The sequence below is a fragment of the Danio aesculapii genome, chromosome 17 (genome assembly GCF_903798145.1).
Source record: "Danio aesculapii chromosome 17, fDanAes4.1, whole genome shotgun sequence".
NCBI classification, from domain to species: domain Eukaryota; kingdom Metazoa; phylum Chordata; class Actinopteri; order Cypriniformes; family Danionidae; genus Danio; species Danio aesculapii.
Genome location: NC_079451.1, coordinates 42,978,489 through 42,991,057, shown reverse-complemented (window position 1 = coordinate 42,991,057; position 12,569 = coordinate 42,978,489). Strand labels below are relative to the sequence as shown.

Here is a 12,569-nt window from a genome sequence, read left to right as displayed (position 1 = left end):
AAATGCTGTTTATTTTGTTTAATAATTATATCCATTTTATTTACCGAGTGCCACCTTAAAATTTCGACTCATGCCTAATTTAAACTTAAATATTTGTAAATACACAGAGAATAACATCTAATTTATATGAACATTAATATGTTCATTTTACCGCAGTTTAAATGAGCTGCATATTAAGATTAATTTAAACGATTCATGTTCATTTCTAACAAAAATACCGACTCTTATTTTCACGGATGTAGGAAAGATGCGTCACGGGAAGTTGGGGGTTAGATGACGTTTGTGGAGTTGGTGTAGCACTCGGCGAAAAAAACAGCTGCTGCGAGTTTGGTAAGTAATATTAATCAAAAAAGACGTTTTATCGTAATAATTTGATCATTTAACCTTGTCAATATCGTCGATTTCGATTAAACATGGATCAAATCCTGTCTTTAATTAAATCGAGCACGGTAATGTGGTTTACTACGGCTGTCTGGCCCTGATTTCAGCTAGAGCTTTAACTGTTTACTCTTGCTAAACATATATATCTATATACTGTTCAACGGTTATGATTTATAATAGATAAACTTATTAATAAACCTGGCGAAATGAGTGTTTATTTACGACTCGTGGTTTAAAATGATCCGGTTTCATCCAGGTTGGATAGTAACGTAACATGGCTTGTGGTAGTAACGAAGAAACTCCTCGGAGATATTATTATTTTTAAAGTTCCTGATATGTTTTTGTTCATGAAGGTTGAAGCCTTGAAGGTTGGAGTGGAGATAACGGTGACAGTTGGATTGTTTTGGGGGGAAACCCACCAACAGTGGAAAGTCACATTCATAATAACAAGTAAGCTATAGATGCTTTCGATCAACACGTTTTAATGTCATCATCACTCAAGTCCTTCTCAATGCTCATGTAATCAAGCTGGTGATTAATACCACAGGTTTTTAAACTTGGCTCCAATGAGGGCCATTAGTTAGGCCTATGGAAATGTTTGAAGAAAAGCAATGAGAGTGTAATTGATAAATAACTTGGTTGATGGAATACAAACAGTAAACTGAAATATGTTTTAATAAAAAACATATTATGGAACAAACAAATAAAAATCTATATTTAAAAAGATAACACCAACATATCACCAACATATTTAATAATATTAAAGAGAATGGGAGTTTACAAAATTTAAAACAAGCTTAAAAAGTACTTTAAAATGGAAACCTATTAATAATAAATGATTGAAATAAAGTAAATGCATGTGCATGTAAAATAATAAATGCAGTTCTGTTACGAGTATAAAAAAATCAACAATGTGACTTACAAACTAAATAATTTTCTAAATTCTGTTTTACAATTTGATTCATTTATAGTGTTTTAAAAGTATAAATTTGTCTTTAAACAAAAAAAGTATGTTTTAAAAGGATGATCGTATTCATCTTATTTTGGTCATCTGGAAAAATTGATAACCTGTACAGATACGGGCTGCACAGTATATCATTATTGCAATGGTCAGGATATGCAATGCTATGTTTGGATTAATAAAACTTGATTGAATCTAATAGTGTGAAATGCATTTGAATGTATTTTTAAGCCCGGTGACTGTAAGATTTCAAGCAAAATTAAACCATTTGAGTACAAGAAGTTCTGAAGCTTGTCACTTCAACAAATATTAATAGTTTCTTTCTACAATAAAGACTATAACGGTGTAAATTTACATTGATTATTACGTTTCAGAACCTCAATGCTGTTCGACTACCACCAAAACTATGAAGCGCTGTTTTTTTTAACATTTTTTTATCTTTGTTCTATCGTTTTCATCTGTACTTTAGTTTTTTGTTCAAATTTTGTATAATTTTGTATATTTTTTGTAGATGCACTTCCTAAAATTATAATGCTTTCCAAATGGAGTTTACTCAAGTCATCTTGTAAAATTATATTCAAGTCGCAATATATATTGCAGAAAAACAAATTATCACAATGTCAGTTTTTCTAATATCATGCAGCCCTAGTACAGAGACTTTCTCTTTCTTTAATCTTTTCTACTGATGTAACAAAAAGTTTCTGTTGCAGATTGGCAGCTGATTAACCGCCAAAATGGTTTTAGCTGATCTAGGGAGGAAAATTACCTCAGCCTTGAGGTCTCTCAGCAATGCCACCATCATCAATGAGGAGGTACAGATGCAATCCTAAAGTCACACTTGATAAGCATTGCAGCACAACATAAAATATTAATTCAATTGCGATCTTTCTTAGGTATTAAATGCTATGCTCAAAGAAGTCTGTGCTGCCCTGCTGGAGGCTGATGTGAATATCAAGCTGGTAAAGCAGCTTAGAGAAAATGTCAAGTGAGTAACGAAAGTTAACAATGTCATCGTATGGTATTAGTGAATGTCTCTAAAACCACTCTATAATCTCAGGGCAGCCATTGATCTAGAGGAGATGGCCTCCGGTCCTGAACAAGAGAAGAATGATCAACATGCCGTTTTCAAGGAACTTGTCAAGGTAAGTGATGATTTATTATTATTGTCTGTTGAATATTACTGCATTGTTCCTTAGGGTTTGGACAAACCACGCTGACGCCAACAACTAGCATTGGACGAACACTAGATTCAAGCCCTGTCCACACGATTATGGGTATTTCTAAACCACACTTTTTCTACGGGGTTTCGGGAGTGTTGGGTGACTGAAACCAAAACTTTCTAAAAACTCCGGGCCAGGGTGTTCTCCAAGATTTTCCAAAACTCAGAGTACAGTGTGAACACTACAATCGGGAGTTTTAGCCTCATGATGGTTTTTCCTCCTTTCTGATTGGACAAAAGGGCTGGTTCACAACACAAATGTGGAAGACGCAAATTTCGCATGTTTGCAGCAAACATATCGCATTGTTCGACTGCGGGACAATAATACGCCTCTTCTCATGTTTGCAATGACTTGTTTGCAGTCTACTTGCGAAAACACTTTAAATCCCCCGTTTGGTTTGAGCCCAGCATAAGTGTATTATTATCGCCTGTTGGTTCGGCGTGCCCTTAAAAGCGGTGTAAACTCTGTATATCATAACTTTTGTGACTCAACATAAAGTACTGTTTATTTAACTGTAAGGGGTAGGTTTAGACTTGCGGTGGGTGTAGATGTTAATAAAACACAATAGGTTGAACAAAAATGAAGTAAATATCTCATAATCTACAGTCAAAAATGTTATGGTTCATTATAGTGATCAAAATGAATATCAATAAACAATCGGATACTGTATTTGTAGTTTGGTGCATCGTTAGTAAATACTGAGTATAATTCATGTTGACATTCTTGGGATTGCTCATTTAATGATACAAATTGTGACTGGTCCGCTATTCATATATGGTTCATCCTAACATGGATATAGTGGTCTGAAATGTTTGTAGGTCTGCGGGCCTGCAGCTCGATATATCTGGTCTCGTCTAGAACAAAAAGCTGCCCATGAACACACGAAACAGATGGCAGCTCACTGAAACAAGTTCATGTGTTCTGCATCTGAATCGTTTGCTTGGTTACGTCACTTCAGTTTTTGTTCTCGTGCCCTGATGCTGCGGTCACACTAGAGTTTGTGCGTGTGAAATTCTGTAGTATGGCGGTGCGAAAAGGGGCGAGATTAAACAAGATGATTAGACATTAAAAAAAAGCAAGCGATTGATCCATCTTTTCAATTTCTGTCCAGTGAGGTCCTGTTTTGATCTTCAATTGGTCTCACGCAGTACAGTGATGCGATTTCGCAGGACAAAGTTCACCAAGCTTGAACTTCCAACCCAGCGAACTGTAAAAATTGTTGAACAAGCTTGCGCTTCCGGTGTGACGCATTTTTCTGCGTATGAATGGAAGTCTATGGGGAGAAAAGTGCAGTGACCGCAGATTGATTTGTTGCTATATAACCAATCAGTTTCTTCAAATTCTTCAGCTGTAGATCGATTCTACACCCTAAATTGGACCAAATTGATTCAAGAGACAGAGAGGCATGATATCTCTCTGGTTAGCACTGTCACCTCACAGCAAGAAGGTTGCTGGTCGAGTCCCGGCTGGATCCGTTGGCATTTTTGTGTGGCGTTTGCATGTTCTCCCTGTGTTTGTCTGTTTCCTCCGGGTGCTCTGTTTTCCCTCACAGTCTAAAGGCATGTGTGATAGGTGAATTGAAGAAACTAATTTGGCTGTAGTATTTGGGTGCATGTGTGAATGGGGGAGTGTATGGGTGTTTCCCAATACTAGATGGCATTCGCTGCGTAAAACATATGCTGGAATTGTTGGCGGTTCATTCCGCTGTGACGATCCCTGATAAATAAGGGACTAAGCTGAAGGAGAATGAATGAATGAATGAATGAATAATTCGAAGGACAATGTCCATAAAAACTAGCCGGACCAACACTGGCAGCTTGGTGTGTCCTGGACCTCTGGGACTTTTGTTGTATTAGATTCTCTAGTTAATCACATAGAAAACATAATGGCATGTTTTTGTTGCAGCTGGTGGATCCTGGAGTGAAAGCTTGGACTCCGACAAAAGGAAAGAACAACGTAATCATGTTTGTGGGTCTGCAGGGCAGTGGGAAAACCACAACATGTTCTAAGGTGAGCCATTATTGGGTATTTGCACACAGACCTCTGGCCTTTTTCCAGAAAATAAGTAGCATCTGACTTTGTCGCAGTCATTGAAAGCCACATTTTAGTACGTCCTTAGAAAGAATGTAAAATAGGCTGTTGTTATTCCTAAATAATGCATGACAATTATTGTGGCATAGTCACATAACTGACAGATTCTGTATTGTCTGTTTATTAGTTGGCATACTACTTCCAAAGAAAAGGATGGAAAACATGTTTGATTTGTGCTGACACATTCAGAGCAGGTAAAGTTGGTATAGTTTATTTAATTATTTATATATATATATATATACATCTACTTTGGTCAAAAAGTAATAATACTTATGTTTGTTTTTAAAGGTGCCTTTGACCAACTCAAGCAAAATGCAACAAAAGCCAGAATACCCTTTTATGGCAGGTAATAAAGGCACCGTCCTCCACTTTAACTATTGAATATTTAACTCCTCACACTCAGCCATTGAATCATGTTGGTTCAACAGTTACACAGAAATGGATCCAGTGATCATAGCTGCAGAAGGTGTGGAAAAATTCAAGACAGAAAACTTTGAAATAATCATCGTGGACACAAGTGGTAGACATAAACAGGAAGACTCACTTTTTGAAGAAATGCTTCAGGTGTCAAATGCTGTGGTAAGTCCTGCGTTTTGATGAAATATCAAACAGAAAGACTGATGTTAAGTTTGATGCTTCATGAGTCATATTTGTCCCACAGCAACCTGACAATATAGTGTACGTGATGGACGCTTCCATTGGTCAGGCTTGCGAGGCTCAAGCTAAGGCCTTTAAAGACAAGGTAGATGTGGCTTCTGTTATTGTCACCAAACTGGATGGCCATGCCAAGGGTGGTGGTGCGCTCAGTGCGTAAGTAGACACTTTCTGCTTCGTACTTTCAGCTCTTAAGTAAATAAATACAGGGGGTTGACTGTAAATTTATGTTTACAGTGTGGCTGCCACAAAGAGTCCCATCATTTTTATCGGCACAGGCGAGCACATTGATGACTTTGAGCCTTTCAAAACTCAGCCCTTCATAAGCAAACTACTTGGTAAGATATTGCTGAGCTGCTGGGTCCATTAAAGTTCTCATGAAGTGCTTTGAAATGTGCAGTTTTATTTGATGTTTGACGTAATCTCAACTGAAAAACGAAGAGAGGGCAGGACATATAGTAGCACCTTCCCTTTAAAAACAGCCAAGAGCATTTTGTTTTCATCACAGCTCTGTCAGTGATTTGGTTGAGCTCAAGCCCATCAAATGAAAAGCAAATGAGTAGTGTATTGAAGGGGCGGGGCATGTCAGATTCTACAAAAGATTTGATTGGTCAAGATTTGATGAGAAACTGAAGTATGAGGTGACGTGAAAAAAAAAACGTTGATCCATTAGGTGGAAATGGCAAACTAGCAGCATCACATGTTTATTTCGGTTTTATATGTTCTAGGGTGTTTTCACACCTGCCTTATTTAGTTTGGTTGAATCGAACTTTGTTTTCCCTCTTGGTTAGTTTGGGCAGATGTGAATGTAGCAATCGCCCTCGAGTGCGCACCAAAAAGCGTACCAAGACCACCTCTTCAAGCAGGTCTTGGTACGCTTTTGGTGCGCACTCGAGGGCGATTGCTACATTCACATCTGCCCAAACTAACCAAGAGGGAAAACAAAGTAAACATTTCAAAGGAACACTGGAGCGGTTCGTTTGTGGTGAAAACATGATCCGAACTAGAACAGACCCAACTGCCAAAAGTACTGCGCCTTGGACTAATCCAGCTACCGTAGTCCAGTGCGCTTTGCATTATGGGATGTGAAGGAAAAATATTTGTTTACAGCGCTTTACCAACAATTTTTAAACGGAGAGAGAGAGATAGAAAAACATTACCTGATGGATCGTTGGTAATATTTCCGTAAGATGTCGCAGTTTAGCTAAATAAATTCACGCCTACTCCTGAAGTACTTTGCCGTTTGCACTGCTTTTAAACATTTTCCAGCCGCGCTTCTTTCTTGAAATGTATAGTTTGTCTAAAGTGATGTTTACAAACTATATAGGATACTATATACACCCCTCCATAGTAAAAAGCGACATTTTGTGTCTGTCGTTTTGTTTACTTGCGGGAGTTCCATTGGCATTTTCCTGCATGTTAATTCTGACCAATCGAAAAGCAGTTTAGGAAAAACGTTCAATAACATCTGGCCAATGAGTGATGTGGATTTTGTCACATGACTGCATTTTGGTTCTTTTTAACTGGTTCGGACCAAAGCAATCAGTGTGGTGTGAAAATGGCAGAAAAAACGGCAGAAAAATGCTACAATGTATCATGGGTCTGGACCAAATGAACCGAACCACAGATGCGAAAACACCCCTAAATGTGAATTTTGTCATTGTTTTGTACCACACTAGCTTATAGATATCCTCGAAGACTAACATACTGATACTAACATCTAAAAAACATTATTTTATTTTCACTGGTCCTTTAAAAACATCCATTAAAAAATTGAGGAGTTTAGTGAAACACAGTAAAATGGTGCATTTTTCCTCCTAGGTATGGGAGACATTGAGGGGACTGATTGACAAAGTGAATGAACTAAAGCTTGATGACAACGAGGAGCTAATTGACAAGCTCAAACACGGTAACTATAACATTACTTCTATAAGAACATGCATATTTATGTTCAGTGCTGTTTTTTTTGGACAGCAGCACTACATTAAGATAATTTTCATCACATTTTTACTATCAGATATGACGTTTTTTCTCTCTTAGGTCAGTTTACACTCAGGGACATGTATGAACAGTTTCAGAACATCATGAAGATGGGACCCTTCGGTCAGATCATGGTAATGTCAACATTAAAAGAAATTAAAAATCTAGTTGAAAGAAATTGATTTGACTGGGTAGTTTTCCATCATTTCTGTTTTTCTTTGTGTTTAGGGCATGATCCCAGGTTTTGGAACCGATTTCATGAGCAAAGGAAATGAGCAGGAGTCTATGGCCAGACTAAAGAAACTCATGACAATAATGGATAGTATGAATGACCAGGGTATGTGATTTGTTCTAAAATGAGAGTAATGCATTGATTTCCATGCCCTGTTTAAGCGCTGCATTAAAGTGCATCTTTGTTGATCTCAGCAATGTTAAAACTAGTGTAAAATGTTTTGAGCCAATCTGCTTTCAGGCACCTTCAGAGTCGAAAGCACATTTCATGGCATTGCTTTTGTAGTGCTGATGCTCTTGTTGTCAGGTGCCAAAAAAGCATGGCCTACTCTGACTAAATTTACACGAAACGCATAATCAGCCTTGAGTATATTTGATCTCACTTGCCTTAAATCTAAACTCCCTTAAAGACTATGCAAGTGCATGACATCCTTGATTTCAAAGACTTTCGTTTTCAGGTGTTTAGACGGACATGACAACAGCTGCGTTTTTAAAAATGTCCAAACCCTTTGTAAATGTATGTATTTTCAGTCCCAAAAACTATGTTGTTGTGTAAATGAACAAGCAAAATGTATAAAAAGTTTCCCATTTTTGGCTGAAATTGTTTAATTGTATGTGATTAAAGGGCACATGCTTAATAGAATTTATATTGATATCTAAAACTATAAGTTTGATTTGATATATGATCTTCTATTTACAATCCTGATTTAAGTCCACAGTGTTTGGTGTAGTCCTGCACAAATGAAAGCTGCTTTTTCTTTAGTAATTAAAAAATATATTATTATTGGTGCAGGTTAGTTATGCACAATTATAGCATAAAAGATCAGACATATATACACCCTTAACAGACCCTCCTCAGAAAAATGTAGATAAAATAGCTCAGTATAAATATGAATGTGCCTCCCTTATACTGTGATTTGATTAGGCATGGGCCAGTATAAGTTTCTGATGGTAGGATGGCCTTGGATTAAAAAATCACTGTGATTACTGCTCTAAAATACATTCTTTTTAAATATCTGAAATGTTTTTCCTCTTTAAAAACAATAGATTTCATTTTTTGAAATATTTATAATATTTTGGAGCAGTAAACATGTCAGGCTAAATAATTCAAATGAATCATTGATTCTGCTGTCTTCATGAGTTTCAAAAACACTGATTTCTTTACCTTTTGAAATGACATCTTTGGAGATCTTTTCTGCTGGAGATACTGTTGTCCTAAAAAAAAAAATAAATAAATAAATAAAATCTTAAACATATCTTAGGAACGGTATAACAGAAAAACCTTGACTTATCCAAATCTCCGTATACCTTGATAACGGTTATCGTCCCATGCCTAGATCTGATCGAGCAAACTGCATCTTAATGTGTGATGTAAATAAGGCCAATATTGAAAAGTTTGATCATTTCTGAACTCCACTGATTTAGCATATTGTGGTTTCTCAACTCAGAACTGGACAACAAAGATGGCGCCAAGCTCTTCAGCAAACAGCCGAACCGCATCCAGCGAGTGGCCCGGGGGTCTGGAGTGGCCACCAGGGATGTACAAGAGTTGCTCACCCAGTACACAAAGTTTGCCCAGATGGTCAAGAAGATGGGAGGCATTAAAGGCTTGTTCAAAGGTTGAGTGATTTGTATCCAGTGCTTGTGAACAAACTGAAATTGATGCATGCAAAGTGTTTGTTTCGTGATCTAATTTAATTATGGTGGTGTTGTTTTTTTAAAGGAGGGGACATGTCCAAGAACGTCAACCCATCACAGATGGCGAAACTGAACCAGCAGATGGCTAAAATGATGGATCCAAGAGTGCTTCATCACATGGGTATGAGCTCCATTGATACTCTAAGGGCTTTTTAACACCTGCCTAGCATTTGTTTCAGATCCTGGTGCATTTTCTTTCTATTTTTTTAACTTTGGTTTGCTTATCCTTATATGAACTAAAGAAATAATGGCATATCATAATTATAGTGACCAAAGTGATCATGGTCCTCAACACGCATGGTTTTGGTTAAAATGATCTAAAAATGTTCTGAAATTTAATTCATTTTCTACCAAATAAACAAACAACAACTAAAATTTGCAGCTTAATGCAATTTTGTGACAAACAACATAAACCTGGATCCCTGCATTTTGGATTTGTCATGTTTATTTATTTGATATATATGTAGTTTTTTTGTGTGTTTTAGATGTAATTCAGGGTTTTGTTTGTTAAACCTGCACTCAGAAAAGAACTTCAGAGATCCATGTTTACATTGTTTATCACAATATTGCTGCTTCTATATATACTGTCTATATTGCTTTTATAGTATAAAATTGCAAAAAGGGTTGTGCAATTTAATGAAAAAATCTAATTGTTTTTTTTTTTTTTTTTTTTTTTTTTTAAATCATACGGCGATTTTGATTTGTGAATTTTTTATTTTTTTTTATTTTGTGAAGACAAGCTTTAGCTCTGTATTCTCAATACAGTGCAGAACACACTTTAAAGGAAAGCAATACAACACTTTAACTGTGTGTGTGTATATAATATTGTGAAATGTTGCAATGTAAATGTGTATATTGTATATGTGTAATCAGAAGATGGGTACACTGTGGTCATAAAGGGATGGACGTGGTCAGCAACAATACTCAGGTTGGCTGTGGCGTTGACATGATGCTCAATTGGTACTAATGACCCCAAAGTGTGCCAAAACAATCTTCCTTCACACCATTACACCACCACCAGCCTGAACTGTACTGCAGCTCGCTTGATATTTTCACTTTTTCTGACAATTCTCTGTAAGAGATGGTTGTGCGTGAAAATCCCAGTAGATCAGCAGTATGACCAACAATCATGCCACGTTCGAAGTCACTTAAATCACCTTTCTTCCCCATTCTGATGCTCTGATTGAACTGCTGCAGATCATCTTGACCATGTCTACATGCCTAGAGGCTGGTGCATTAACAAGCAGTTGGACAGGTGTACTTAATAAAGTGGCCAGTGAATCTGTGTGTGTATACATACTGTACATACAGTTAAAGTCAGAATTAATAGCCCCCTTAGAATTTATTTATTTTTTTATATTTCCCAAATGATGTTTAACAGAGCAAGGACATTTTTTTGACAGTATGTCTGATAATATTTTTTCTTCTGCAGAAAGTATTTTTTGTTTTATTTCGGCTAGATTAAAAGCAGGTTTAAATTTTTTTTAAACATTTTAAGGTCGAAATTATTAGCCCCTTTAAGCTATTTATTTTTTTCGATAGTCTACAGAACAAAACATCATTATACAATAAGTTGCCAAATTACCCTAACTTGCCTAATTTTAGCCTAATTAACCTAGTTAAGCCTTCAAAATGTCACTTTAAGCTGTATAGAAGTGTCTTGAAAAATATCTAGTCAAATATTATTTACTGTCATCATGGCAAAGATAAAATAAATCAGTTATTAGAAATTAGTTATTAAAACTATTATGTTTAGAAATGTGTTGGAAAAAATCTTCTCTTCATTTAACAGAAATTAGGGAGAAAAGAAACAGTGGGGCTAATAATTCTGATTTCAACAGTATATAAACCTGCATTTACATTTCAACCTTTCACAATGAGCTAATCACAAAGTTACAGGATTTAAAGTGAGTTTTTAATATCACAATAATCAGGGTTTTAATGAGTATTCTTTTAAACTGTAATACAGGAAAAATGACTATAGCTTGAAACCGTAATCATGACAATGTCAAAAACGCTCTGATCTGCACCAACTGAAAACACTTGTATAATAATTTAAGCATATGTATATTTGTCGTAAAGCCTTACTTACAGAGGTTTCTCTTGGTTTCTTGTAAGGTGGCATGGCCGGACTGCAGTCTATGATGAGGCAGTTTCAACAGGGAGCTGCTGGCAACATGAAAGGCATGATGGGATTTAACAACATGTGAACCTGCAAATAGAGGACACTAAAAGAATCTGATGGTTTTGGCAAGCAAAACCTGGGCCGATGAAGATGGTTTGATTTGTATGTCTTGTATGCCACAAGTAATTTAATTCTTTAAAAGGTGTAAAACATTAAACAGAGGTACATTTACATGTAAAGCCCAGTGTGTCTTCTCTGGAGCAGGATTGATAATGGGGCACTGTTAGAAGAAATTATGCTTCATGAGATAAAGTCCAGCAACGTGCAAAATGTCACGTGAGGTTGGAGAGTGATCAGCTTGGCAAATACACACACAGACGTCTGGATCTGAGTGCTTTACGATATTGCCAGACTTGTCGACAGCTGATTTCTTTCGGTTATATGATTTTACCGTAATTGCTATGATCGTCTTCATAGCAAAAGATATTCATAAGTAGAAATCATGGTTTATTGTATAATTGATTGTTTCTGATTTATTAATTTGCCATAGAGAAGCTCCAGCTTTGTATCAGAGATGAATACAGTAGTTGCAAAAGAGTATGTGGCAATATTTTGTCATAATATTATAATAAAGTTTATATGGCAACATTTTAACATTTGTCTCTTTTTATTAATCTTCGATTTGTTTGCACTTAAGTTATGTCTTCAATTATTGAATCTGTGTAAGTGAAGTGACCGTATTATTTGCATTGTTTATGATGTATGTTTGTAATCCAGGCTGTGCAAAGAAAGCTAGACAAATTTACACTGAGATTAGTTGGTAATCTTTGTTTTATCCCTGGTAAAATGACTGTAACTGGTTCAAAATATCTTTAAATTATTTTAGCTTAGCAAACGTTTAGTGTAAATATATTTTTTCACATTTTAATTGACTCTTAAACCAAGGAAATTTAATTAAATGTATAAATATATGCTAATTACAGTTTAATTTAATATACAATTTAATGTTTACTGGTTAATTAATTAAGGAAATTAATTTCTGATCCTTTAAAATGTATTTTACGTCTAACTATTCCGAATTACGTAACGTATCCAAAATAAAGTGTACATTACCAGTTTTTAAAAACTTAAAGCAAATAATTAAATACATTTTCCATAATATAATAAATTAATATTTAAAAATTCACAGAATTAAACCAGACATAATTTGCGTTTAGATGAAGAGTTA

At 35.8% G+C, this 12,569-nt stretch overlaps 1 protein-coding gene across 1 annotated transcript; it reads left to right on the top strand.

Annotated features, from left to right (window-relative positions):
- Positions 1-241: 241 nt before the first annotated feature.
- On the top strand, positions 242-11,995 carry srp54 (signal recognition particle 54). Its single transcript, XM_056477310.1, is given in 18 exon segments — positions 242-330; positions 735-831; positions 2,053-2,154; positions 2,236-2,327; positions 2,400-2,484; positions 4,468-4,572; positions 4,781-4,847; positions 4,942-4,999; positions 5,082-5,232; positions 5,315-5,463; positions 5,545-5,645; positions 7,129-7,145; positions 7,147-7,216; positions 7,348-7,421; positions 7,516-7,624; positions 8,967-9,137; positions 9,242-9,337; positions 11,335-11,995. Coding segments are annotated over 16 exon segments (1,515 nt in total). The 5' UTR covers positions 242-330; positions 735-831; positions 2,053-2,076; the 3' UTR covers positions 11,427-11,995.
- Positions 11,996-12,569: the final 574 nt, after the last annotated feature.